This window comes from Bombyx mandarina, chromosome 08 (genome assembly GCF_030267445.1).
Source record: "Bombyx mandarina strain Sakado chromosome 08, ASM3026744v2".
NCBI classification, from domain to species: domain Eukaryota; kingdom Metazoa; phylum Arthropoda; class Insecta; order Lepidoptera; family Bombycidae; genus Bombyx; species Bombyx mandarina.
This window is the reverse complement of record NC_143215.1, coordinates 15,604,189-15,628,509: the sequence shown is the minus strand read 5'-3', so window position 1 is coordinate 15,628,509 and position 24,321 is coordinate 15,604,189. Positions and strand designations below refer to the sequence as shown.

At 43.3% G+C, this 24,321-nt stretch overlaps 1 protein-coding gene across 1 annotated transcript in view; it reads right to left on the bottom strand.

The window, feature by feature from the left end:
- Nucleotides 1-23,472, bottom strand: part of LOC114242801 (Diuretic hormone 31 Receptor) — a 73,579-nt gene extending 50,107 nt beyond the window's left edge. The window contains exons 1-3 of the mRNA XM_089729377.1: nt 23,341-23,472; nt 21,518-21,659; nt 4,329-4,371 (exon numbers count right to left, since the gene is read on the bottom strand). Coding sequence (XP_089585503.1) covers nt 4,329-4,371; nt 21,518-21,659; nt 23,341-23,472 — 317 coding nt within the window. The remainder of the gene's footprint in view (nt 1-4,328; nt 4,372-21,517; nt 21,660-23,340) is intronic.
- Between the last annotated feature and the right edge of the window lie 849 nt (nt 23,473-24,321).

The window sequence follows — 24,321 nt, the reverse complement described above, 5'->3', positions numbered from 1 at the left end:
CATCACAGCATCGCTGCCGAGTATCGTAAGCATGACGGCCAGCAGCGACAGGTCCGGTCCTATTATAATAATGCTAATAAATTAAATATTAACATAAAACTGGAGCAGTAGTCGTTACAATAACAACAGTGTTACTACCAGCGACTCTCAAGCAATCTTCGACAATATTAAGGGCAATCTATTGTTATTGAGAGTCTAAGGTAACTACTGATTGGAGTTGGTCTGGCGACGAAGACGAGACGGTCCAGAGGATGCAAATAAAGGTAAAAACCTCAGAAACTTAATAAACGTCACATTGTTGAATATGACGTCACTTGTCCGTCCCTTTACGAGATCTCTCATTATCCCAAGTGTACCCACTTACAGCGAGATGAGAAATATTATTTAAATGCAAATTTTCCTTCTTCCTTCTTTTGAATTTTGCGTCGTTTTTGCATTAGAGTCGATTGGTAGTGGCACCCAGAGACCGGCGCCACAAATGGTAAGTCAGGAGCCGTCAACTGAGCTCAGGTCACGGCGCCCCTTCCTGTGCGAAGTACCGTGCTCCCAACAAGGGTCGTGCACCGATTTGACGCGACGCGGCGTAAAGTTTCACGTCAATTACGTTCGTTCAATTTTTGTTAAATTTCGATGATCGCGAAAATTGCAAATATGTTCCGATGGTAGACAAACTATTCAGTGATATTGTTATTATCCAGTTTTGCTTTCGATTGCCAGGAAGTATTAAATATGATCTCTTACATCCCTTGTCAACCTTGTGTCCACAATAAATCAAGTATAATAGGACGGTTTTGAACGATGTCCTGCTTGGTCGTTCAGGCACAATTCAGGAAATGGGAAATGAATTTAAAAGCATTTGTAGTCGCGTCCTGGGTCGAGATAGGAGGTCCGTCGCGGACATCTAATAATGCCTGCCTACCCTTTAAGCCCAACCATAAGACTGTCTCGCGGACATCAAGCATGTGATCCCCGTGTGAGCCTACAGTACATCCTGTGTGTGTACGTGTGCACGCTCACACATATATTATGTACGTATCCTACTGACATGATATTATTATTGGATGTATAAATAACATGTCAAGATGTGTATAACGCCGTGCGGCCCGGCTGCGACATGACTCCGGGCAGCTTCACGACGGAACCAAATTACGTTACCGATACGTTCCCACGTGCTTGTGTGTACACTGACACACTCTGACGGGAAATCTAATTTGAATTGGAAGGGATTTTTGCTGATGTTTGTAAACAAGGAAGCATAATTGCAGAAATAGCTGAGCTCATTATTCATCTGGTGTATTATGCGCTCCAGATTTAAGGCTGGGAGAAAACGAAACTTAATTTTCCCGGTGTGTAGAGCACGGGAGAGCTCTGACAATTATTTAATTAGTGATGAAATTGAAGTTAAAACGAACAAGAGTGGGACGGCCGTTCTACAAAACAACTCAGGTCCGTATGCAACATGAATCTGAAGTGAAGTTCGTTGATGTTCCCTCGCGTCGTGTCGTCCTATCGGATGGCTCATTAAAACAAAATCAGAAAGTTGTTGTTAAAGTTAATGTTTCCTCAGACTACCGCTTACAATTCCCTGTGGCAGTCAATGTCGATTGTCGACTGCTATTAGAATTGTGATGTGGGTCGGGGGCGGGCCGCGAGCCGGTGGGTTCCGTCGCGTCGAGGCGCTCCGATGTCGTTAAACCCTTACGCAGTTTGTAGTTCGTGCCTGTAGATTGCACGTAATTTCGATCAGGTCGTCGGTCGACACTTGGGAGTCCCTCTGTCGCTGCTAGTTTTCGATACTCAACTATATTTAAAAGATGGACATTAAACCAATTCCTCATTGAAAGTCTCACGCATTGCTATTCCATGACATGGATTTGGAAAAGTGGACTAGTTACCTCTGTATCTATAACTCTTAATAAGCATCTCACGCCTTTTTTTTCGTGCAGGGGGCCAAACCTCTTAAAAGATGTCTGCGCCTAGGCGACGCGCCGGGTGTGTTGAACTTGACTGTCTGCAGATATGAGGATATCATAGGAGATATGAGGATATGATAGACTGCCGGCCCGAGGATATTTTAGGGACAAACGACTCTGCTTGCACTCTCTCACCCGACGTCCGCTCTCGGCCCGGAGTCAGAACCCGGTCACAGTAAAGGTGTTCCTGCGCTCGAAAACCCTAGAACCAGACTCGCGGCTCCACCCCGAGGACGCCCGACCAACGAGTCGTCAAAGGGATCGTCGACGACCAACGACACCGGTGTCCACGGTACGGCGGCCCGCCAGACCGCTGGTGTTCCGGAAAATCCCGCTGGGTCAGAACCAGCCTGCCGGGTCGAAGCGCGATATACCGCCGACCGGGTTACTCTTTCAAGGTACGTCTAGCGATGATAGCGACAACGGCAACGCGGACCACAACCGCGAAACGTCGTGCCACACTCCTGGAGGCAGCGAGCTAGAATGACGGTATCGTGTGACAACTCTTAAAAGATTCAAATAACTGTTTTGAAATTGGTCAAATTTGTGGAATAAATAAAGCAAAGTGATTGATATCCATTTAAGTTATTTCTGCTTCCGATCGAGTTGAGGGATCAGCCTAATGACTCAAAGTCCGAGACGTACGAGGTAAGAGGTCTGAGAACGTTCTAGAACGTTGTATATATTATAGCTTGTGCTTCACCAACTGTGTCTGCAGCCTGTACGCTGTATATGTCACCATCTTATTAAGCTCAGCATAAAGCCTGCCCATAAAATATATAACATTATTTAACTTATCGCGTGCACGACCCTCTGTCGCCCTCACTACACAGCACACTCTCCCGGCAACTTACAGAACGCTATAAAGGGCGGCATGCAGGTCGGCGCGGTGACCGGGCTGCAAAAAAACGAATAAAAAGGCTTCGAGCGGTTACCGTAGAGTGCTGCACGATCGCATCGAGCTGAAGGGGCGGATCCACCGCAAAAATAAACGAACAGCGGCTCTTCTGTTCTAGTAACACAGATCTTCCCTCGGTTGTCGCAACGTACCAGATAATAAATAAACTATTTAGAGCTACTACTGCCTTATTCCTTTTTATGACAGTCACTAAGAATGATCAGTGATATTATACTTTTTTTAATATCCGAAGTTATTCCTTCGCCGTTGTTCGTGAACATGAAATACAAAACGTATTTTCTTAAAAAAAATTAAACCTTTACATATTTTTTTTCGGATGGAGTCTAAACCTCCTAAGAGGGTCTTGGGTCAAAAGAGCACTTTTTTGAAATGAAAGTTTAGGCGCGTTAAGAGTAAAATTTAACTCGCGACAGATCGTTACGACTAGAGAGAATAGATGAAATTTAGGACGAGCGAGAGTGAGAAAATAGACAGCGTCTCGCGAACCACTCGACCTTCGAGAAAGGGAGACTAGGGAGAAAGCGAGCTAGGTCGTTTCTCTTGCACATTCTGTTTACGGGCGTCGGCCACTAGATGGATTGTTATTAATTTCTTATTGCTCCTGTAGGTGGCAGTAACATATTTACTATCTTATATTTTATTTTTGATTAAGGATTTAAATTTTTATTTTTCTGCATATAATTTAAGATATATGTAAATGTGAATAAGTCGGTTTTCTTATACACAGCATTCCCTATTACAAGAAAATTTTTATTTTGGATGAATAATGAAAAAAAAACAATACTACACACCGCAAAAGAAGTTTCACGTGTCACTTCTTTCACGTGCACCAAATTGGACTTGAACCATTTTTACCTTTTATTGTGTTTTTTTTTGTCTTCCAATCACCAAGTGAGCCTTCAAGCATAAACATCAGCTCATCAAACGGAGACTTGAATGAATGTGATCATCAGTCTATACGACGAGCCCCTCACCCTCCGCCGCCGCGCTCACAGAACTATTTATAATGTTGCGTCCAGTTTATGTTGATCTGGGAGCAGCTGCGCACATTACCGTGTCGTTAATGAAGCCGTAACGCTGTTTAATTTTACATCAAACACAATTAAACTTCAATAATCTAATTGAAACATGAATGTTCAACTTATTTTCGTTGTAACTAATTTGAAACGGGAAGTTTCAAGGTGTTGCAGATTGAGTGTGACACGTGATACGTGTGCGCCGGCTGCTGGAGGTCGATCCTGGCACGAGTACGCGTAATGGTTTTAAAGAACGTCCCCTACAAATGACCGCCACCATGGTCGCTAGTGTTGTTAACAACTTTATTTTGGATTGTTTTTTTTTATTCAGCGCGTACACTACAGAGGCAGTCCCGCCCTCGCGGTGGCGCGCTTCGGGGTTAAAGATGTAGTTATTACAGCAATAATCAACAAACTCACTCAGTACTATCCAGTTGTACTCCGTCGTATAACAAGGAAGTACCTGAAACAAAGAACGTTATAGATGAAAGTGATCGCTCCATAAAACAATACATTTCATGTTCAGATAATTTGATGAGTCCATATGTGCCACAATCCACATCATCTTCGTAGCCCTCGACTCGCCCATTGAAGATTAAGCTAGGGGCTACGTGATGCTGATGTGAGGGTCGTTTGGAAGCGGTGTGTGGTGCTCGGCGGGCACTGACTTGTTGCTGGTGATGTAATATATTTATTGCAACGGTCCACCCGTCATGGGGGCGACGTCATTGTTCTCACATAGCAAGCCCCGATAAGTGCGAGTGTTCATAACTACTTACGATCAAGTGACTTGATGGCTTGTCTGCTCACGATGAAAATGGACGTAATTGTATTTCGCCGAGCTTCCTTCATTATTGTTAATTTATCTGATGAAATATATAATTGAAAACCTTTACATAATAATACTATATACATATGTGATAATCAAGGCAGTAAATTCTGACTGTTGACTGTTTAAATGTAGATCAGTGTTACCAGCACAAAGCAACAGGTGTTCAGTCGGTAGTTTATGACGGCCGTATAAATCAACACGACAGGTTTATTTTGTGCGCACAGTGCTGGCAACACTGCAGGGCTGGTAATGTCTCTTTCATGTTTTTACGAATATAATAATATGTATAAAGTTCCACATTTGATAAAATAATTTCAATGTGGCATTAAAAAAATGTGCATCCAGATTATGGGTTTGTTTGATCAACTCTTAAAAGGTCTTGTTTGTAACAATTCAAAATATAGAGGTCTCAAGTGTGACGTATCACAGCTAGGTCCGCAATCTGGTGGCGTGTCTGATTAGCGTAAACTAATGAAACAGTACCGAACTATAGCGACATTACTTTTGAGGTCTTTTAATATAGAATCGATATAACTCCATTCTAGACAGGGCTGCAACCCTACCTGATATGTACCACACTGCCAGCATCCGGCATCGTCGGCAATCGTACAGCAGCCCTGCAGCCAAGGGCAAGAGTAGAAGAGTGCAAAATTATTCGAAGTGAGCAGTGACGCGGTCGTGACGCGGGCACGGTTCTTAGTAACTATATGTTTAAGCCGTACATATGTGATCGTTGTGCGCTACTGTATGTGTGTGTGTATATAATGTTTAATGTGTGCACGGGCTCAGTAAACAAGCACACGTTGTTGCAACCGAAAATCCGCTCAGTTCCGGCTCTTAATATGATGTATGTCAAATTACTTATCGGCTTACGCTCGCTCAAACGTAAGTCTGGGCGAGCAGATGCTAGCAGAATTGCACGACTTCACTGAAACCTTCGCTCTCTCGATGCTGAGCCGCGGTATCATTAAGGGAACTTAGAAACAGGGTATCGTAGAAGACAACACTAACCCCACGGACTATTATGTGAAAGGAAGTGGATAATAGCTGGGCTTACAATGCACATATTGCTGTGGTAAGAAACAATAAATATAGCCTAGGAATTCTTGAACAGGTGACATTCAAATCAGACAAGTAACAGTTGGAGAGAACCTGCAACAAAGTGCGGGCCTTAATCCAAACTTAAGGATTTGAAGATGAGGAGAATTTACTAGAGACCTATCGTTGCCGAGGCAGGTATCACGGCGTGCTACTCAACAGTGATGATGAATGTTCAGCAACGTCGGCTCAGTGACGAGGGTGTGATTCGATCAAAGTTCAAATCTATTTGATGTCATACAGAAACTAGAGAGCTCAACTACACCAGGACATTCTTCGTACCGGAACGCGTGATGGAGCAGCCATGGGCAGAGCGAGTGTTGCAACCGACTCGGGCCCACAGCAAGCAACACTCAATAACCACAGGAGCCCGTGGGTCGTATCTCCCGTCGGAGCCCTGTCTCCTGAGCAGAGCAACAGTCGAGCAGACTGTTGTCCTTGAACACTCAGTGTTGTCAATGCCACTTACTCCGCCACGGTCGACAGAGACACGATGAGAAAAGAAATCAAACTCCCTAAAATAAATTAAATTACAAGCTTTATGTATCAGTTTATTTTTGGTCTCAAAAGAATTTCATACGAATACCCATATAGATTATACCATCGTTTCACGCCTACTCCAATATTCATATGTGAATAATGAACAAACACGCTTTCATTTTGTGTTTAACATGACATTAACCCCGTCAGCGTGTGTAAGATGTTCTCTGTACACAGTTAAATATAACACAGAATTGAAATAGAAATCTTTTAGTTGCGAACCAAATCCTACATCGGGTTCAGAAAGTGACCTCTCAGCGAGGCCGCAGCTTTAATACCGGCCGCCTGATGCCGCTACCAGGTATAGGTATACGAGTACCTTTTTTTTTTGTTGCTTAGATGGGTGGACGAGCTCACAGCCCACCTGGTGTTAAGTGGTTACTAGAGCCCATAGACATCCACAACGTAAATGCGCCACCCACCTTGAGATACAAGTTCTAAGGTCTCAAGTAGTTACAACGGCTGCCCCACCCTTCAAACCGAAACGCATTACTGCTTCACGGCAGAAATAGGCAGGGTGGTGGTACCCACCCGCGCGGACTCACAAGAGGTCCTACCACCAGTAAGACCTACCTACATACATATATAGTTATACACAGTCGCGCTACAACTTAACAGCGCTCACTACTTCTGAAGTCAACATAAATGTGATTTGTTCGCGGAACGTTTAAGCCTTTAAGAGTGTATTTCTGAACAGTTTTATTTACATTCTGTCGTAAATCTAGACACCGCGTGTTGCTTAGAGCCGTCCGCAGCGGTGTTCAATGATGTTGGAGCTTTCTAAGCAATGGAACCTTAGCTATCTTTTTGGCATTGTGGCAAAATGTGTGTCGTAACGACCCCAGCGCTTGTCTGCTGCAGCCCGACTGATAGTAATTCACAACACACGAGCAGTAAGGAGCTCGGCTCGTGACCGTTCTGTCGGGTGATGCACTGTGCGCTCAGAACGTTGTATTTGCTGAACGCGAACGTACCTCATAATACTGTTTGAGTGTCATTTTATTTACTGCCGTAAAATATTTTATTATTGTCGACGCAACCTTGAAAGTATCTAAATATAGCTTCGGTTATCGAAGATGTGGCTCCGGAACCCTGCGCTTCAAACGCGATGCTTTGCAGCAGAAACTGACCACAGAACAAAACGGACTAGTTCCTCTGATTATAATCGAATAAAGTTAATTTATAATTATTACTTAATTAAAGTGAATATAAAAAACCAGTTGTGGTTGGAGCACACCAGCTCATCTACAGCTCGTTACTGCAGTAGACGCGTGGACGAGGAAGAGGTCTGGGCCCGCCTGACTCGGAATGGTTCTGCAGACATCGGAATGCGAGTCCCCGCTGTCCCACCCACCACACTCCGGGACAGTCCATGTTCCGTCTATGCAGACTCACCCACACGATACCACCAGTAAATTGTCAGTCACATAGTCACGTTATATATATGTTGTCAAAACACATTGCCACTGGACCTGGATCACTTTTTTATTATTTTATCTATTACAGATATACAACTTGTTTATTTGCGAAAGAATGAAAATAAATTGACTTGTTTCGACATATGTACGTGAAAGGATAACCCGCTCCGCATCGATGTAAGGGACAATCTCGTTACTAATACATACGATATCAATATTATGTGTCTCCCGTTTGTCGGTGACGTTCCCGTTGTGATGTGCTAAGGACTCGACTGCCCGGCTACACATAAAAAGGCTAGCTTTCAATACAAAAGTGTTTACGACCTACGGAGCAAGGCTTAGGATCAAAATCCTGTGACTGGTACCAGTTTCTCTAAATACATACATGCCTGCTTGCTAACCCAATGTCACGTGTTCCGAGACGACTTTCGCAATTGACAAAAATCAATGTCTAATAACACCCACACAATTTAAACCTGCCCGGGAGAATACTATCCATCCAGCCTCCGCGCCTTCCGGTTCGAACAGCAGGAGCCACCTTAACTGTTAAGACAATACACTGGAGACTTCGGCGGAGGACGGCATCCTCATCGTGTCGCTCATCTCGTTCTTTTTGTATCGAGTCTCCGTCAGCGGAGCTGCGCCCCCGTACGAGACAATCTCTGTAATCCTCCACTATTTGGCATTGAGGTCATCTCTCGCATTCTGCGGACGCCCTGCAGGTCCTCGTGTATTTTGTGACTTTACGCCTCCGACTAGCACACAGCAGCGACTAAGAGGACCCTCGTATTTATTGATGGACTTCAGTTACCACTTTACAGAGAGCGCAACAAGGGGTACACACCTGTGTGACGCTCACGATCCATCTCCAGATCAAGTATGAAAATATGATTAATGATTATGAATTAATTAAATAATAACATCACAGAAACCAAGAATTGACTACGCAAGTAACGGCTTCATTTCATGGATAGAATCGATACTTTAACGCGCACAGGAACAAGGTCGAAATTAGAATGTGAATGGAATCGTTAAACGAACGAACGAGACGGGACGGTCCGGCTCGCCAGCTCCCGTCCATCCGTCCGGCGGCCGCGCGCTCTGGACCAAGCACACCGAGCACACCGAGCACTCCGAGCACTCCGAGCACTCCGAGCACTCCGAGCACTCCGAGCACTCCGAGCACTCCGAGCACTCCGAGCACTCCGAGCACTCCGAGCACTCCGAGCACTCCGAGCACTCCGAGCACTCCGAGCACTCCGAGCACTCCGAGCACTCCGAGCACTCCGAGCACTCCGAGCACTCCGAGCACTCCGAGCGGACAAACAAACTCAACTTGTTCCATATATTTTATTTCAGTTGAAATCGGAATACTTTGTTAATATGGAAAACATTGAGTGTGTCCTTGAGCTTTTTTGGAGATTTCATTGAAGGCCTCCAATGTCTATATAGAATGCTTTCCACTTCCAAATTAGTTTGGATCTTAAAATAAATATAAAATCATTAAACAGTCAAAAACATATCTACGAGTTCGCTTCTTCTTGTTTGAGACGACGATAGACTAAAACCTTAACGCCAAAATGCAAAATGTCTTCAATACACATACTGACTCTGAAAGAGAATCGAATCCCGGTCTGAAGGATGTAAATATCAATTAAACCATTTGAACGGACGAAGTACTAAACGCACCGGAAGACGTAGCGTGGTCGTTATGGTAAATCATTGGGGAAACCTGTGTCCAGCAGTGGACTTCTGTGGGCTATTATTTTTATTGTGACTTGAAGGATGATCTATAAGAACATTATAGATCCTTCGGAGATGCTTATGAGTTCACATGGAGTTTATGTCGGACACTTCAAGCATTAAATTTCCTTTTCAAGTTCGGACCAAATTGAAATAAATATTAGGGTCGCTCCGTCCACGTCGTCCGTCGTCCGCACTATCTCGTCGGGGTCAAGGGTCAAGTGCGTTACTAGTCCCTTTCTTGTGGATGTTGACGTTATGTTGATGGTGGGGCTTTGTTTTGAACGATCTCAGAACGGCTTACGTTGTGGTTTTCTAAATCTATTTTTTGGATTGTTTGGGCAATGTAACAATATAAGAACGTAACCTAATGATCTCGTGAACAGTGGGCACATAATGATGAATGGATATTGTGGAATATTGTCACTCGCGAGGAGCGCAAACTCGTCCCCTCCGTTTAGTTGCCACTAAACATTCAAGTAGGTACTCGTACGAGAGATTAGGTACATTGAGTTACGGAATATGTTCCACAAACAGAAATTTGCGTGTTCGTTTATTTGTTTGTATCGAAAGGGCTAACAAATTTCAGTTTTGGTGTCTGTAGAATTTGTTCACCGGGTACATAGGCGCCGTGCAAAGAAAAAATATTATTTGATGGTTTGTTTTTTCTTTTGCTTATTTATGCAAAGTTATAAAATAATACGACTAAACATGTACCTACACTTTAATTGCGAGTGTAGAGTATTGAAGTAATTTGCTCTACTAGCCGACACGGCAGGACTGCCACCGTGCCTGCAGTGGCTGCGGTGGCTGCGGTGGGTAGACTAGCACGTGCCTACACTCTATGTTATTCATCACCGAGCACCTTGATAATGTTTTTCATCTAAGTTGAAGCTCATAGTCAGGATAATAGTTCAGGGGCGAAAACTGAGGAAGCAAATAAAGAATATTACGTTCCTGCAGCGGCAGTAGAGATATAATATTATATTGTTATACAAATCAACTCATAACTAATGTCATCGTGTGCTGGTACAGTTCACCTACGTTCTCAATCTCATTCAAACAGAGTTCATTAAAATAGTATAACGGTTATGACAAATATGAAATTTACGTTAAAAAAATATTTGTTCTAAAAAACGTGTGAAGGGCGAGGTGGGTACAGCAGGCGCTCGCAACACTAAACATTACAGCTTATACGAATCCGTTCGTAAAAAATTATTAATTACAAATAAACTTATTTGCAAAATCTCATCATCATCATCATCATTTCAGCCTATCGCCGTCCACTGCTGAACATAGGCCTCTCCAATAGATTTCCAGTGCGACCGGTCCATTGCCACCTGCATCCAACGAGACCCAGCGCTTTTTACTAGGTCGTCGGTCCATCTAGTAGGTGGCCGTCCCACACTGCGCTTGCCAGTACGTGGTCGCCACTCCAGGATCTTTCTGCCCCATCGACCGTCCTCTCTGCGCGCTATGTGGCCGGCCCATTGCCACTTCAGTTCACTAATTCTACGGGCTATGTCAGCAACCTTCGTTCTTCTACGGATCTCCTCATTTCGGATTCGATCACGTAGAGAAATGCCGAGCATAGCCCTCTCCATAGCTCGCTGCGCGACTTTGAGCCTTCTAAAAAGATCCCTAGTGAAGCACCACGTCTCCGAGCCGTAAGTCATCACTGGTAACACACATTGGTTGTACACCTTTGTCTTAAGGCACTGAGGTATTTTGGACGAGAAGACGTTGTGCAGTTTACCGAACGCTGCCCAGCCGAGTTGGATCCGTCTACTGACCTCTCTCTCAAAGTTGGACCTACCTAATCGGACTGCCTGTCCTAGGTATATATATTCGTCAACAACTTCAAGAGTAGAGCTCCCAACAGTAACTATGGTGGGTGCAACATGGACATTGTACATGATTTTTGTTTTGTCCATGTTCATTTTAAGACCCACTTGTTGAGAAACCCTACTGAGGTCACCGAGCATATGCCCTAAATCTTCCAGCGACTCTGCCATGACCACGATGTCATCGGCAAACCGAAGATGAGTGATGTATTCGCCGTTAATATTGATGCCAAGTCCTTGCCATTCCAGAAGCTTGAAGGAATCCTCCAGAGCAGTGATAAACAGTTTCGGAGATATCACATCTCCCTGTCTCACTCCTCTCTTTACAGGGATTTCCTTCGTGCAATGCTCCTGTACTCGGACTGACATGGTGGCGTTATTATACAAACACTTCAATACTTCGATGTACCGGTGGTCAATACGGCACCGCTGGAGAGATCTAAGGACCGCCCATGTTTCGACGGAATCAAAGGCTTTCTCATAGTCCACAAACGCTAAGCATAATGGCCGATTGTACTCTTCGGTCTTCTGTACAATCTGCCGCAGCGTATGTATGTGGTCTATGGTACTGTAGCCTTTTCGGAAACCGGCTTGTTCGGTAGGCTGGAAGTCATCAAACCTGCGTTCGAGACGCTTCGTGATGACTCTCGAGAACAGCTTGTAGACATGGCTCAGCAGTGCTATGGGCCTATAGTTCTTCAATAGGGTTTTGTTTTTTGAAGAACAGGATCACAACACCCCTGTTCCATGCCTGTGGCGGTTTTCCATCGAGCAAAGAGGAATTGAAGAGCTTCTGAAGGACTTTCAGTACCGGCGTCCCGCCCGCTTTCAGAAGCTCCGTAGTAATTCCATCCTCGCCCGGTGCCTTGTTATTCTTAAGCTGTTTGAGAGCCATCCTAATCTCGTACAGGCTGATGTCCGGGATGTCTTCGGTGTAGTGTCGGGTTAGCTTGGCTCTAGGGTCTGCAGCTAAACCTTGCGGTTCAGCTGAGACCGAGGTAAACAGCTGCCCGTAGAACCTCTCTATCTCCCGCAGGACCTCTGACTTATTCGACGTTACACGTCCATCTTCGGTCTTCAGCTTCGTCAGCTGGCTTTGCCCAATAGAAGCGTCTCTTGCGAACACTTTAGAGCCTTGGTTTCGCTCAATCGTCTCTTTGATACGCTGAGTATTAAAGGAGCGTAGGTCGTGTCGCAAGGACTTCATGATATGTCTATTGAGTTGCCTATATGACTCAGCGTCCTCCGAAGTTTGGAGCGTCATCAAACGTCGACTAGCCATGAGGTTTCGGGTGCGGTCGGATAGTTTCTGAGGTTGCAAAATCTAACAAAGAAGAAATTAATGATGACTCTCTGTGAACGGAGGGTGGAGGAGGAAGCGGAAGATAAATCGCTGATTGTAAAGGAGGATCTGTGGCAATTGTGTCTGTGTACTCGGTACTGTACACAGGTCGAGGAGTTGTGTCAACCAGAGCGACACCCGCGTCCCTGACGTTTGCGCGTACTAGTGTGTAATGTTAGTAGCAACATTCCGTCCGCGGTCCGCTACTCCACCCGGACTACACTGGACATCACGTGGGCGGACACCCGTGCTCAACACTGCGATCAAATGCGGCCTCTTTCGTCAATTTCTCTTCAATGGTTTAGACGTGAACAAGTTACTCTCTTCTAAATCAATATTATTTAAAAGAGAGTAAAAGTGGACCACATTTTCTTTGTTATAGGAGGTGCGGTTACTGTCAACTAAACTGATCGGCAAACAGCCGTCTCAGAACCAGGAACAGAACAAAGGAGGAGACTTGGTGATGCTGGGCGGGGCGCCGTTAATATTGTGGCAGCGCCGGGGGTGGCGGTCGGCCTCGGAGCAGTCGTTGTATATTTGAATACCGTTTCGTTTTCAACTTGAACATAACTTGAATACAGCCTATAGATATGAAGCCCAACCGTTGGCGTCTAAGAACAATCTTACGTTCTAATTTCAAGGAGAGTCCTTAACAGAGACGTAATTTAAAAAAAAAACCGTGCTAATATATTTTTAATTTATTACCTAAAAATATAATAAATATTCCCGAATTATATTTCTACAAATTATGCAAAACAAAACCTCAACGATAGGGTGGCTCTCCTGGCTTGCTTCAGTGGGCCTGAACAACGTCGATAGAAGCGGCGGCCCCGGTCGGGCCACCTTGAGATTGATTTGAGATTTTATTTAAATTCTTGAACACTTGAGCCGACGTTTTTGATAAAGTTGTAGTCATTAGCGATGAAGCATGTAATGTCTTGTGAGTCGTCTCTTACATACTCGTATGTAAAGTGTGCTTCCTATGTCGCGTGTGATGCACGAGTGCAGATGCAACAGTGCCAATATCGATTAACTGGGAAGTGTGAGTAGTGGCAGGTAGTAAGGCTTCGATACTCAAAGAAACGTTCAAAGAAAATAACTTCAGTTTTTTCTTCAAAAGATTTTTGAGTACAAACTTCAAATACGGACATAAAAAGTATAAAAGGAAGTCTTAAAACTATGCATAAGGTTCGATATTAAAATTGTATGAAGGAATATTGAGGTTGTTTGATAAAAATAAAATTATTATGCCTTGTCTATAACGTGAGGTTGTTTTTTTTTGTGTGGAATTTTGATTGAGTGTGGTTCACTCGGGAGCTTGAATAGTTCGAGATTGGCTTCTTCGCGACCGCATCTACTACCGGATCGGAACCGCGACCCCAGAGAAGATCCCGCGAGAAACGAAACGGGTTCACGTTATGGGCTAGGGTCTCACGTCGCACTTTTCGCCGAGTCCGACGAACACTATTACTCCACTCTACGTGCAACGTAACAATGCAAATTATGTAATAAGACGTCAGCGCCGCGGAACAACCTTGCCCCCCAGCGCGTGGGGCGAGCAGCCGTTGTATAGACAGCGATACAACTGAGAGTTACCCCTTAAGTTTCAGGTGGGCGACATTCGCGGTGTGATATCGGTAACCACTTAACATCGGGTTGACAATGAGCTTGTTCACGCAACAAGTGTAACAATAAGTTTTGTGCTCGATAGTGACGTCACAACCTGTCGCCGGCACCTTTTGTTATAAGTCATTACAAACAAAATGTATTTGTGGAAAGCCTTCAGAGCGCGTGTCCAACGCAATGATGCACGGCTCACGTCGCTCGGCTTGAATTAGTCACGGTCGCCGGTCGGCGTAAACGTACTACCGCACTAACTACTTGCATATGCTAATGTTATTGGTATTTAACTGCGGGCGCACTGCTCTTTAGACGATGATTGAGTCCGTCCTGTGTTCGCGAGTCGTACATGTGATCACCATAACGACTCTTACAGCTACGAACATCTCGAACGACTCATCGGAATATTGAGACTGTCGTCGATACAAAATGAACAAAATAAAACTGAACACTGTGTGACGGTCGTCCGCTGCGTACGCCACTTTCAGTGCTTTAATGCGAGAGCTTGCAGACTCCACGGGTCCGTCTGTTGTCGTCCAGAGCCGCTCGCTACACCAGATCACCGAAGTTGAGTCCCAACGAACGAGCCGCAACCTTCATCACTCGCTAGAAACAAACTTTGACATAAACCCTTCGGTTAAACTGACTTTCTACTGGCTCGCCTCTCAGACAAATAAAGAATCGTTGTTTATCAGCACGGTGCGGCAGCCAACCGATTCAAATCGAAGCGTATATCTTCTCGAGGTTGTGTCCTTAAATACAATCAGACCGTGATTTAATTAAACTAACATTAGGTCGAATGAGCGCCGCGGAACAATGACACCCGCTCAGTGGAAGACCGCACCTTTGTTGCTTCGCCACACGTAGGTGGCCGCGCCGCACCAGACAATACACACCACTTGACAACGCTGCTATAGACTACTTTTAGTACCGAGCCTCAAAATTGGATTCGTCCTTCGAACTGAACTGAAATGAAATGTCATTAATATGATCGAGGACAACGTAACGACCAATATCTGGCAACACAGTTTATCGCGCCTTTTATATCCTCCATTTTATCGACGAAAACAACAAATTACATTACACACGCGCCGCCAGCCTCGCACCGACGCACCGACGCACCGACCAGCTGAACTACCAGCGCTCGGACACTCGCTGATATTGTTCAATTTGAGGGTTTTTATACTTATAATAGAACCTAAGCAATAATGTTTGTTCCAACATGCCCAACGCTATGTGGCTTCTGATAAATGCTAGTGGTAGTGGTAGTGGTAGCGGTAGTGGTAGTGGTAGTGGTAGTGGTAGGGAATTGTCCGAGCTCATGCCGGTGGACGGCACGGGCCTGCCAGGTCTATCCGAGAACAAGCATGTGATGTCGTTTAAGGTACGCTTCAATTTAATTGATGCCTCCAGCCAACACAAGTCACCGGAGGCACCCGTGCTGTTGAGTGTGAGGACTTTCACATGAGGTTGTCGTGAGTGCATCTTCGCTATGACAAACAATGTTCACACAACTCCAAATTAGCATTCGAGGCAACAGATCCGACCTTACATATAATTGAATATTTACCGGCTAGAAGCCGCGAACAACTCATTAATTACAGCGGCAGTCATTAACGCAACGCACCGAAATAAAATTCCCTGAATTTCATGTAATTACACACCATATTATCCCGCCGAGTCACTCGTAAATCTAAACAGAAAATATACACAAGCTATAATGAAAAGTTGTACTATTAGTGATGTTAGCGGATTGCCATTTGTATTGGGTTGTTACATTGCTGCGAGGGTTAGAGCGCCCTCCTTGTTATGGACTTTCCGGCTATTAATCAGAGATGATGTGGGTACACACGACCCAGCCTCGGTTCGCCTATAACGACTTTTATCATCTGTCTATAGCAACATTATTGTCACCTCATTTTCAAATGATTAACTTAACCTAATTTGCGAATCTAATGCCTATTGTTCGGAGACAGGGTCGTCGTCAGGCTGCAGCCGGTGTGAGGGGGCGCCGGTCGCACGGCTAAGCACGGTCAGCTGTTGTGGACGCTACACAATACAACTAAAACAACCATTCTCGAAGACCGGCCGGGTTGCGAATAAGCCGTCACAGAGTGTATGACAGCTTTAATAAAGCTAACATGAAGGCTTTTATAGATTTTCATTTAAGTCGAATTTATTTATAAAATAAAAGTAGTAAGTAAGTAAGGATTATAGTACAGAACTAAGCAGTCTGTGGAGCGTGGGTAAGCGCGCTGGTGCAGCGCGGGCTGGCGCCACGTTAATTTAAAGTAATCTCAACTCCTCGCGGGTTTCAATTTAGCGCACGTGAATGTGGGGACGGAAATTAGAACGCTTTCAACTGTCGACTCTGTGTTTTCGAAATATTATTAAAATCAGCGCGTCGCGGCGTACGTAATATTACTTCGCAGGGATAGACCAACACTACCCAGCCGATGATTAGTGGCCACCACGCTCGGGACGGCGTCGGTAGCGCCTCACACTCGCCACATGTCCTCAAAACTGTTATACAACTCGTATTTAGAGCGTTTAGTTCGAGTACAAGCGGCGCAAGCTCATCTCAACGCGGAATAAATAGTATTCGAAGGCGCACCGCAGGCGAGCCCTGAATTACACTCTGCGGACGTACGGATAAACTCTGGACGCTAATAATTCCGAAAATTATATTAATTATGTTATGAAAACAACTAACGGATTCACCGGAAAATGGACATAAAGGTTCCATCAAAATCAAAATGATTCTTATTCCAGTAGGTCATTACGGGCCCTTCCGAGTCGTCGCGTTTATCACCACAAGAAACTCAGGACTTGTTTGGCCAAGGATCTGAACTAGTACTGGTGCTGTTTAATGCACAATTTCAAACTCACGCAGTTTTTTTATTTATTGCATAGTTGGGTGGACGAGCTCACAGCCCACCTGATGTTAAGGGTTTACCGGAGATCGTAGACTTGACAAAGTGAATGCCGCCACCGTGAGATCATCTCCCCTCGCATGCAAGGCGTCGAACAGAACTGACTCCCTCCATCTACGGCCACTTGGTCTGAAGGTCATGGTCTGTCTCAGCCGTAATTGTAAAATTAATTCGACACTACGAGCATAAGTGTTTACTTTAAATAAAAACAAAATGTAACAAAAAATATAACTATCCAATGATAAAACTTATAAAAACAAAGTGTGTAGATACCGGTATGTTATCGGGTTGAGCTCCGACCCGCGCGCTATCGGCACAGACTACCGGATTTCATTCGACCTACGATTTTAGAGAATTTTTAAGTCAATATTGTTATAATATCAGCAGCTGACAGTGGCTTAAAGTTCTAAAATTAGATAAATCTTCTTTACCCTGACTACGAACTGAGCACTTCAATATGTTCATTTATAATATGCATTTACTTTGAGGACTTCATGTGGCGTTTTATTTTAATCAATTCAATTAAAATCACCGACGTTTGAAATACTATCAGAGGTCACAAGGTAGATATTTACTTCGTGACGTCCATGGACTCGGCACTAATTTATAAAAGTACACGATTTGGTAGCCGATAAAGAACATATTATTATATAAAGATCTCTCGTTGTCCGAGATCTCATCTCATCTCATACAAAAGAAAAAGTCTTTTGTTCACGATAAATACGAAAAATAAAGCTTTAAAGCTGCACGCGAGAGCAACGACCGTAAATTTCCAGGAGACTTGACTTTAAGCTTAAATTTAATTTCAGTAAAGTTCAGGATTAGATTCACGTCGGAACTGAAGAATACAGGAGATCGATTTTGCCTTTGCTAGTGCAGTCTTTAAGCTCAGCTAAGCTTAATCTAGATTGTTAAAGTTTATTAATAGCTTGGGAGTGAGTTTGAAACTCTACGAGTATTTACCTCGTTTCCTTTATAATTTAACGTCAGTTTCGGTTCGAAGTAAAGTTTGGACTCGCTCGACTTAGTGTTGAGTACCTCGTCCACAGAATTGATTTAAACTTTCGCGGCTAGTTACAGTATAAGCCCTGTTACTTAAAGGGTTTTTACTCTGGTCCTCGCATTGACTGAGTTCTCGACACCTAGCGCCTGACCACCACTGGACTCTTGGCTTTAATTTTACAGTTCCGTGATCTTTTTGCCAAAAATTTAAAAAAAATTGAAAAAATTGAAAAAATTGCCTTATATAATATTCCAGAATAAAAAAAAAGGAGTATCCCGTCCTCCACCGGCCTCACAAGGACCAACGAGCTCGCGCTCAATACAAGGGCACTTTCAAAAACTTGGATGAAGTGTCGTAATAATATGTCGATATCTCTCGGAGAGCTGTGAGCCGCACATTCTTAAATCATCTATTTCTTTTTTATATTTTTGTCAAACATAAAATTATTTTGTTCTCTTCATATCGCCTCTTTGCTTAGACAATGTGGTAAAGCCGAAAATTCTATTTTTTTTATTTGATAATCGAAACCGCCGTATCCAATTTATTTTTTTCATAAAATGTGGTATTTCCTTTGCGCATAATAGCGACGCTATGAGTGAAAAAGATAGCACAATTGTGTCGAAACATGTTATCACATTGTCTCTTTTTCCGCGGTGGTTTGTTTCGCCAACGAAACAAATCTATTGCCACTACGAGTATGCATGTGAAGGTGAAAGTGCTCTTAAATTTCAGGAAAACTATGACACCACGACGTTACCACTATTTGCTTGCAAGTGTATGTTTTAGTTCAATTATATTTTTTTATTTTATCTATACTTCTATACTAATATTATAAAGAGGAACGATTTGTTTGTTTGTTTGTTTGTATAGAATAGGCTCCGAAACTACTGAACCAATTTGAAAAATTCTTTTTCTGTTTGGAAGCTTTAAATAGGGATCCTTGCTAAAACTCCAATAATGTAACCCAAGATTATTCAAAACTATCTTTATAATTTTCTTTTTTTAGTAAGCTGACGCAAATAGAAGGGTTGATGTGTGTGTATTTATGATGGTTAATTTGGATTATTAAAGACTCGAGCGAAGCTGGAGCGTGCCGCTAGTAGTGTAATATATGAATTTAACACAATGTTAATGAAACATTTGTGTGAGGTATTGATTGTTATAAATACTCATGTCACACTGTCGCCGAAATAATGAAAGATTTGTTTTGTGTTTTCTTAAGATACAACATTGTAGATGGTGAAAGATATATGTTGATGTTACGTTAATGAAAAAAAAAATGAACTTAAAACATTATTATTCCTAAATATTACGCTGTTAATGCTAAAACAAATAACTATTTGTACTTATTTTATAATATTTACAATTTTCAAGATAACACACTATTGAAGCAAAGAGGCGATATTAAGTATATTGTTTGCTTAGTACAGATGAGCAGATGTATTCCCGACACATGTGACGTTAAGCAGTCACCAGGACCCAGTACACAGCAATGCGAGTGCGGTTACCTAAGTTGCGACATTAGATCCAAGTCTCATTAGACTAAGGACTATTCTCCTCTACAAACTGGTGTTTGACAAGCAGGATCATGCTACCGATCCTTGCGGACTCAGAACAAACCTAATAACATCAATAATGTGACTCGCAGAATAACTAAAGCACGTGTCCAGCTAGAGTAGAGCCGGCCGCCGCGCCGCTCGAGCGACAGTTCTGTCTTAATTACCTAAATATTGTTTAATGGGCCGCCGTGAACAGTAAACGCACCCAACGTGCTATCGACCATCAACAGCAGCAGCAGCCGTCACCCTCCATGAACTATGAATTAGGACTGCTTCATGACGTCGTTCTTAACGTAATTGTGTATAGATATTTATAAATTATTTGACCGACTTCAAACTATATAGGACGAGAGAGACTAGTTTCGAACTGTATGTGTTAGTATGAGAAATAATTCTGTAAACGCGCACGACTTCACAAGCACTGTTGTTATTTAGCAGCCGGCTTTTGAACATCGGCCTCGGACGAAACGTTCGTCCCAACTCGTTGTAATGCTCCTACTAAACAATAAATAAAACTGTGAAGCTAAAACTCTAAAAAGCAATTTATTGTTTATAATTGATGAGAGAATGTTAAATAGTTAACTGTTGTTTTCATGTTCTTTTTAAATTTTTATTTTTCATAAGTCGTACTATTAACATTTAAATTTATCCTATATTTCCGTTGTTTGTAAACTTGCTGTAACATGTCATAGTGAGTTACAAGAGACTACCGTAAATGCCTGTAAGTGGCTCAAATTTATACTTGTTAATTTTAAGTTTGAATATTTTATGTGTATTGCTGTTGGTGTATCTAAATATAAAAATATTGATGATAAAATTATACAAATCATTGAGCTAATTAATTAACGAAGTGAACCGAGAGCCCGCGAGATGTGCATTGTCTCAACGAGCCATTCCGCGGACGGGACGCGACCAGCCGCTGTAACACGCGTGTGTAGGCGGGGTCGAGCCGTGTCCGCACACAGCACCGAGTCGTGCCGAGCACAGATATCGCGTGGATCGATCGAATAGGAACATCGCAACTAGCCCGATCATTAAATGAACTGATTCATTTCAAAAAAATTAAAAGTAATTAATTTGATTTGAAGTGAGACTTCCTAATCGGGTCATCTTTCTACTCCAGGCTGAGATGGGAGAACGAGCTCACAGCCCTCCTGGTGGAGTAGTTACCGGAGCCCATAGGCAGCACAACTCTACAGCAGTACCTACCCGTGCGGCCCTACAACACGCCCACTAAGCTGACGACTTGCTGTTTGAAGACGGTCGATGTTGTTGTCAATAACAAATGTTCTAGTCCAACCCAGTACGCGAGGCCTCTGCACTTGGTCAGCACGCGGCACCAACTGTGCAACACGTGCAAGAGCCGCCCGACGTGGACGGAGTTAAAAGTAATGAGAATACGAAACATTAAGTCATTTTAAAATATTCTAAAGAACAGTTAGAAATCATTTTACGAATTTTTAACAGGTTTTGTTCATTTATAATTAAATGCTTCAATTAATTCGAAAAACCACCCTAAAACAGAATTCAGGACGATAATTTAATTACGTTATCGCACAAGTAATTACAATGTTAATGAAAATGAGCGACACTTATTGCTGCAAACAACTGCTAGACAACTTTTCAACACTTTAGAATGAAAACAAGAAATGTTGCAAAATAATTTCTAATTCTTACCACGAAGTAAATATCCTGTATTCCTGTAAACGTTAGAAGTAAAGTTGTCCGGGGACAGCGGAGGAGGCGCGTGCAGCCCGGGCGCCGCGCGAGCACCCACTGCCGCGGGCCGCGCGCCCTCCGCGAGGACTTCAGCTCTACTCTAAACTCTAAGGAGACTCCACTGTCATATCGTGTAAACCTGAACGAAGATTTTACTTTTACGTTCCCTTCTTTTCCCGATGTCCAATTTTTTAGCACAGTTAGCTAGATCAACCCTCAGCCCAAATGATCTTAAGCGATCACAGTAAAAGTAAGCGCGAGAGTAGTAATATGGCCTAATATCAATTCTCTACTGGCAGTAGCGTAGGTCAGTATCTCAATTTTCAAAAACATTTTTTAAATACGTTTTAGGTGGCTTAGTACGTACGTACATAATATGTACATAGTTCCTAAGTTTTTATTTATTTACCGCCGTTGTAAGCAGATGAGCATACGGCCCGCTTAATGGTAAGTAGTCATCTTCGCTCATAGACATCAACAATGTCAAGCTGCTTCCTGCTGTTAAAAAGTACTTATATCCAACATTTGAACACAAAAACAAAGAAACTAGCAGCGAGACTTGAATAAAAAAACCTTGTCCTTATTTGTATGTCATTAACAAAATTTAATTAGTAACTAACTCAGCATCCTCTATTAGAATGGGAATAAAATGGAACTCATAAATATAGCCTCCAACTATAGCTTTGGTACACAATCCTTACATACAAGTAAATTATGTGTTACATAGATCGCATCGGCGCGCATAACTTCGTCAGCCGCTAAAAATACTCTCCGATCTGTTTTTACAAACGCAAAAGAAGTATTACTACAAAAAATGTGATTGGGAAATGTTTAGGTTCTCCGTCTAGTGGGTTTGCGTATTTAACTCGGCATGTATGAGTCTACGTGAATATGCTCACTATGTGCTCACGTGAGCACGTGCATGTGCTCGCATACGTTTATAAATAATTAATGCATAAGCGTATGTATACGTGACGTGTAATATTGTGTGTGTATACGAGTATGTTCGTAATCAATAAAATACTGTACATACTTTAATTAATTTATTACTTTCTCAGACAATTAAAAAAATATCTGAAAATGTTCCACTGCGTAATCTACCTTCCGAAGTCTGGAAGAGATCGCCGTTAGCGATAAGCGACGAGGCCGCCCATTGTTCTTTAATGTTAGAAAATTTCTGTAATTTTATTTATTGTGCTGCAAAATATTGAACAATTTTACTTTTTCTTTGAACGTCATATCTTATTTAAACATTTTTGAAAAACACATTTCTCGGCCCCTTGCGGCGTAATGGTCGGGGCCCGCAGCCACACATATACACACATACATATATTGTGTATTGGTCCTCGAAGTGGCGGACCTGTACCAAGGACCAGACTATCTGCCCGGTCGCGGTTATTTGTTGAAGCGGTGCTGGTTGTGTTTAAAACAAAAACGTAAATAAACAAGCGTCGTCACCCCCGCCCCCGCCCTCGCCGCACCCCTGCATCGACACGCGCTGCCCTGCACATTTGTTGTATATACAAGGTGGGCCAAAAGAAATCACCCTATTGGAAGATGCTCTTATTTTTGCAAATGGCCGCCAATGTCAAATCTGTTTTGACATTTGTGGACTAGATAGGTGTAGAATACAAGTGAGCAAGCTATGGAGCTGTACACTCCCCAAGAACGCAGAATAATCGTGTCTATTTAATTGTATAGCAATTCGTGCCTCGCAATTAGCCGTAAGCCGGTCGTCCCTAAGGCAAATTTTTGTTAAAGACCTGCGCATGTTCCTATACAAAGTCCAGTCCGTGCATCAGCTGCTGGTTGTCGACCGCCAAACGTGTGTAACCTACGCCCAAGCCATCCTCAATCTCGAGGACGAAGTGGACGATTTTTCGACCAAAATCATATTGAGCGCTGAGATTCATTTCCACCTCAGCGGGTACGTAAACAAGCAGAACTATCGCTTTTGGGGCACAGAAAATCCACGAGTGATGCACGAGAAGCCATTACACCCGCTCAAAGTGACTGCATGGAGCGCTGTTCACGCTGGAGGAGACATCGTGGATTTTTTTTCGATAACGACAGCAATGGACGGTGCGTGCTATAGGACCAATTAGGACTGGAGGAAATGTGGTTCCAACAGGACGGAGCGATGGCACACACTGCGCGAGCCACAACCGATATTCTGAAGGTGGCGTTTCCGGGTTGCCTCATCTCTTAGTATATATTTGGCGATTTGCATTGGCCCTCAAGATCGCCCGATTTAGCCGTTCCAGACTTTTTTGTGGGGTTTTTTGAAGTCCCAGGTTTACGTGAACAACTCAAGACCCTCAAGAACAACATTTGACACGAGTGCAAGAATCTGTCGCCCGAAGTTCTTGCCGAAGTGATGAAAAATGCCATAAAACGAGCCCGTAAGGCAATCAATTGAGACGGCACCCATTTGGCCGATATCATCTTTTCGACTTGACCAATAAAATTCTAAAGGCTCAAATAAAGATAATCAAAAAACAGAATCGAAGTTTTTCATTTAGAAAAAAAATTAGAGCCAAATAACATCGGATGACTTCTTTTGGCCCACCTTGTACGTCGACATTGTGCAAACTAAGTTGTGTTGCAGTCCGATACTCGTCTTGTATAGACTATAGACAGACGTACGAGTTACGAGTGCCTTCTCGCGGAGAGATGTACGTGCGGGGCGCGGCCGCTCCGGGTTGTCAAACTTTTCAAATCAATCCGTAATGTAATAGAGGCCCCGGCGCCTTGGGACTTTC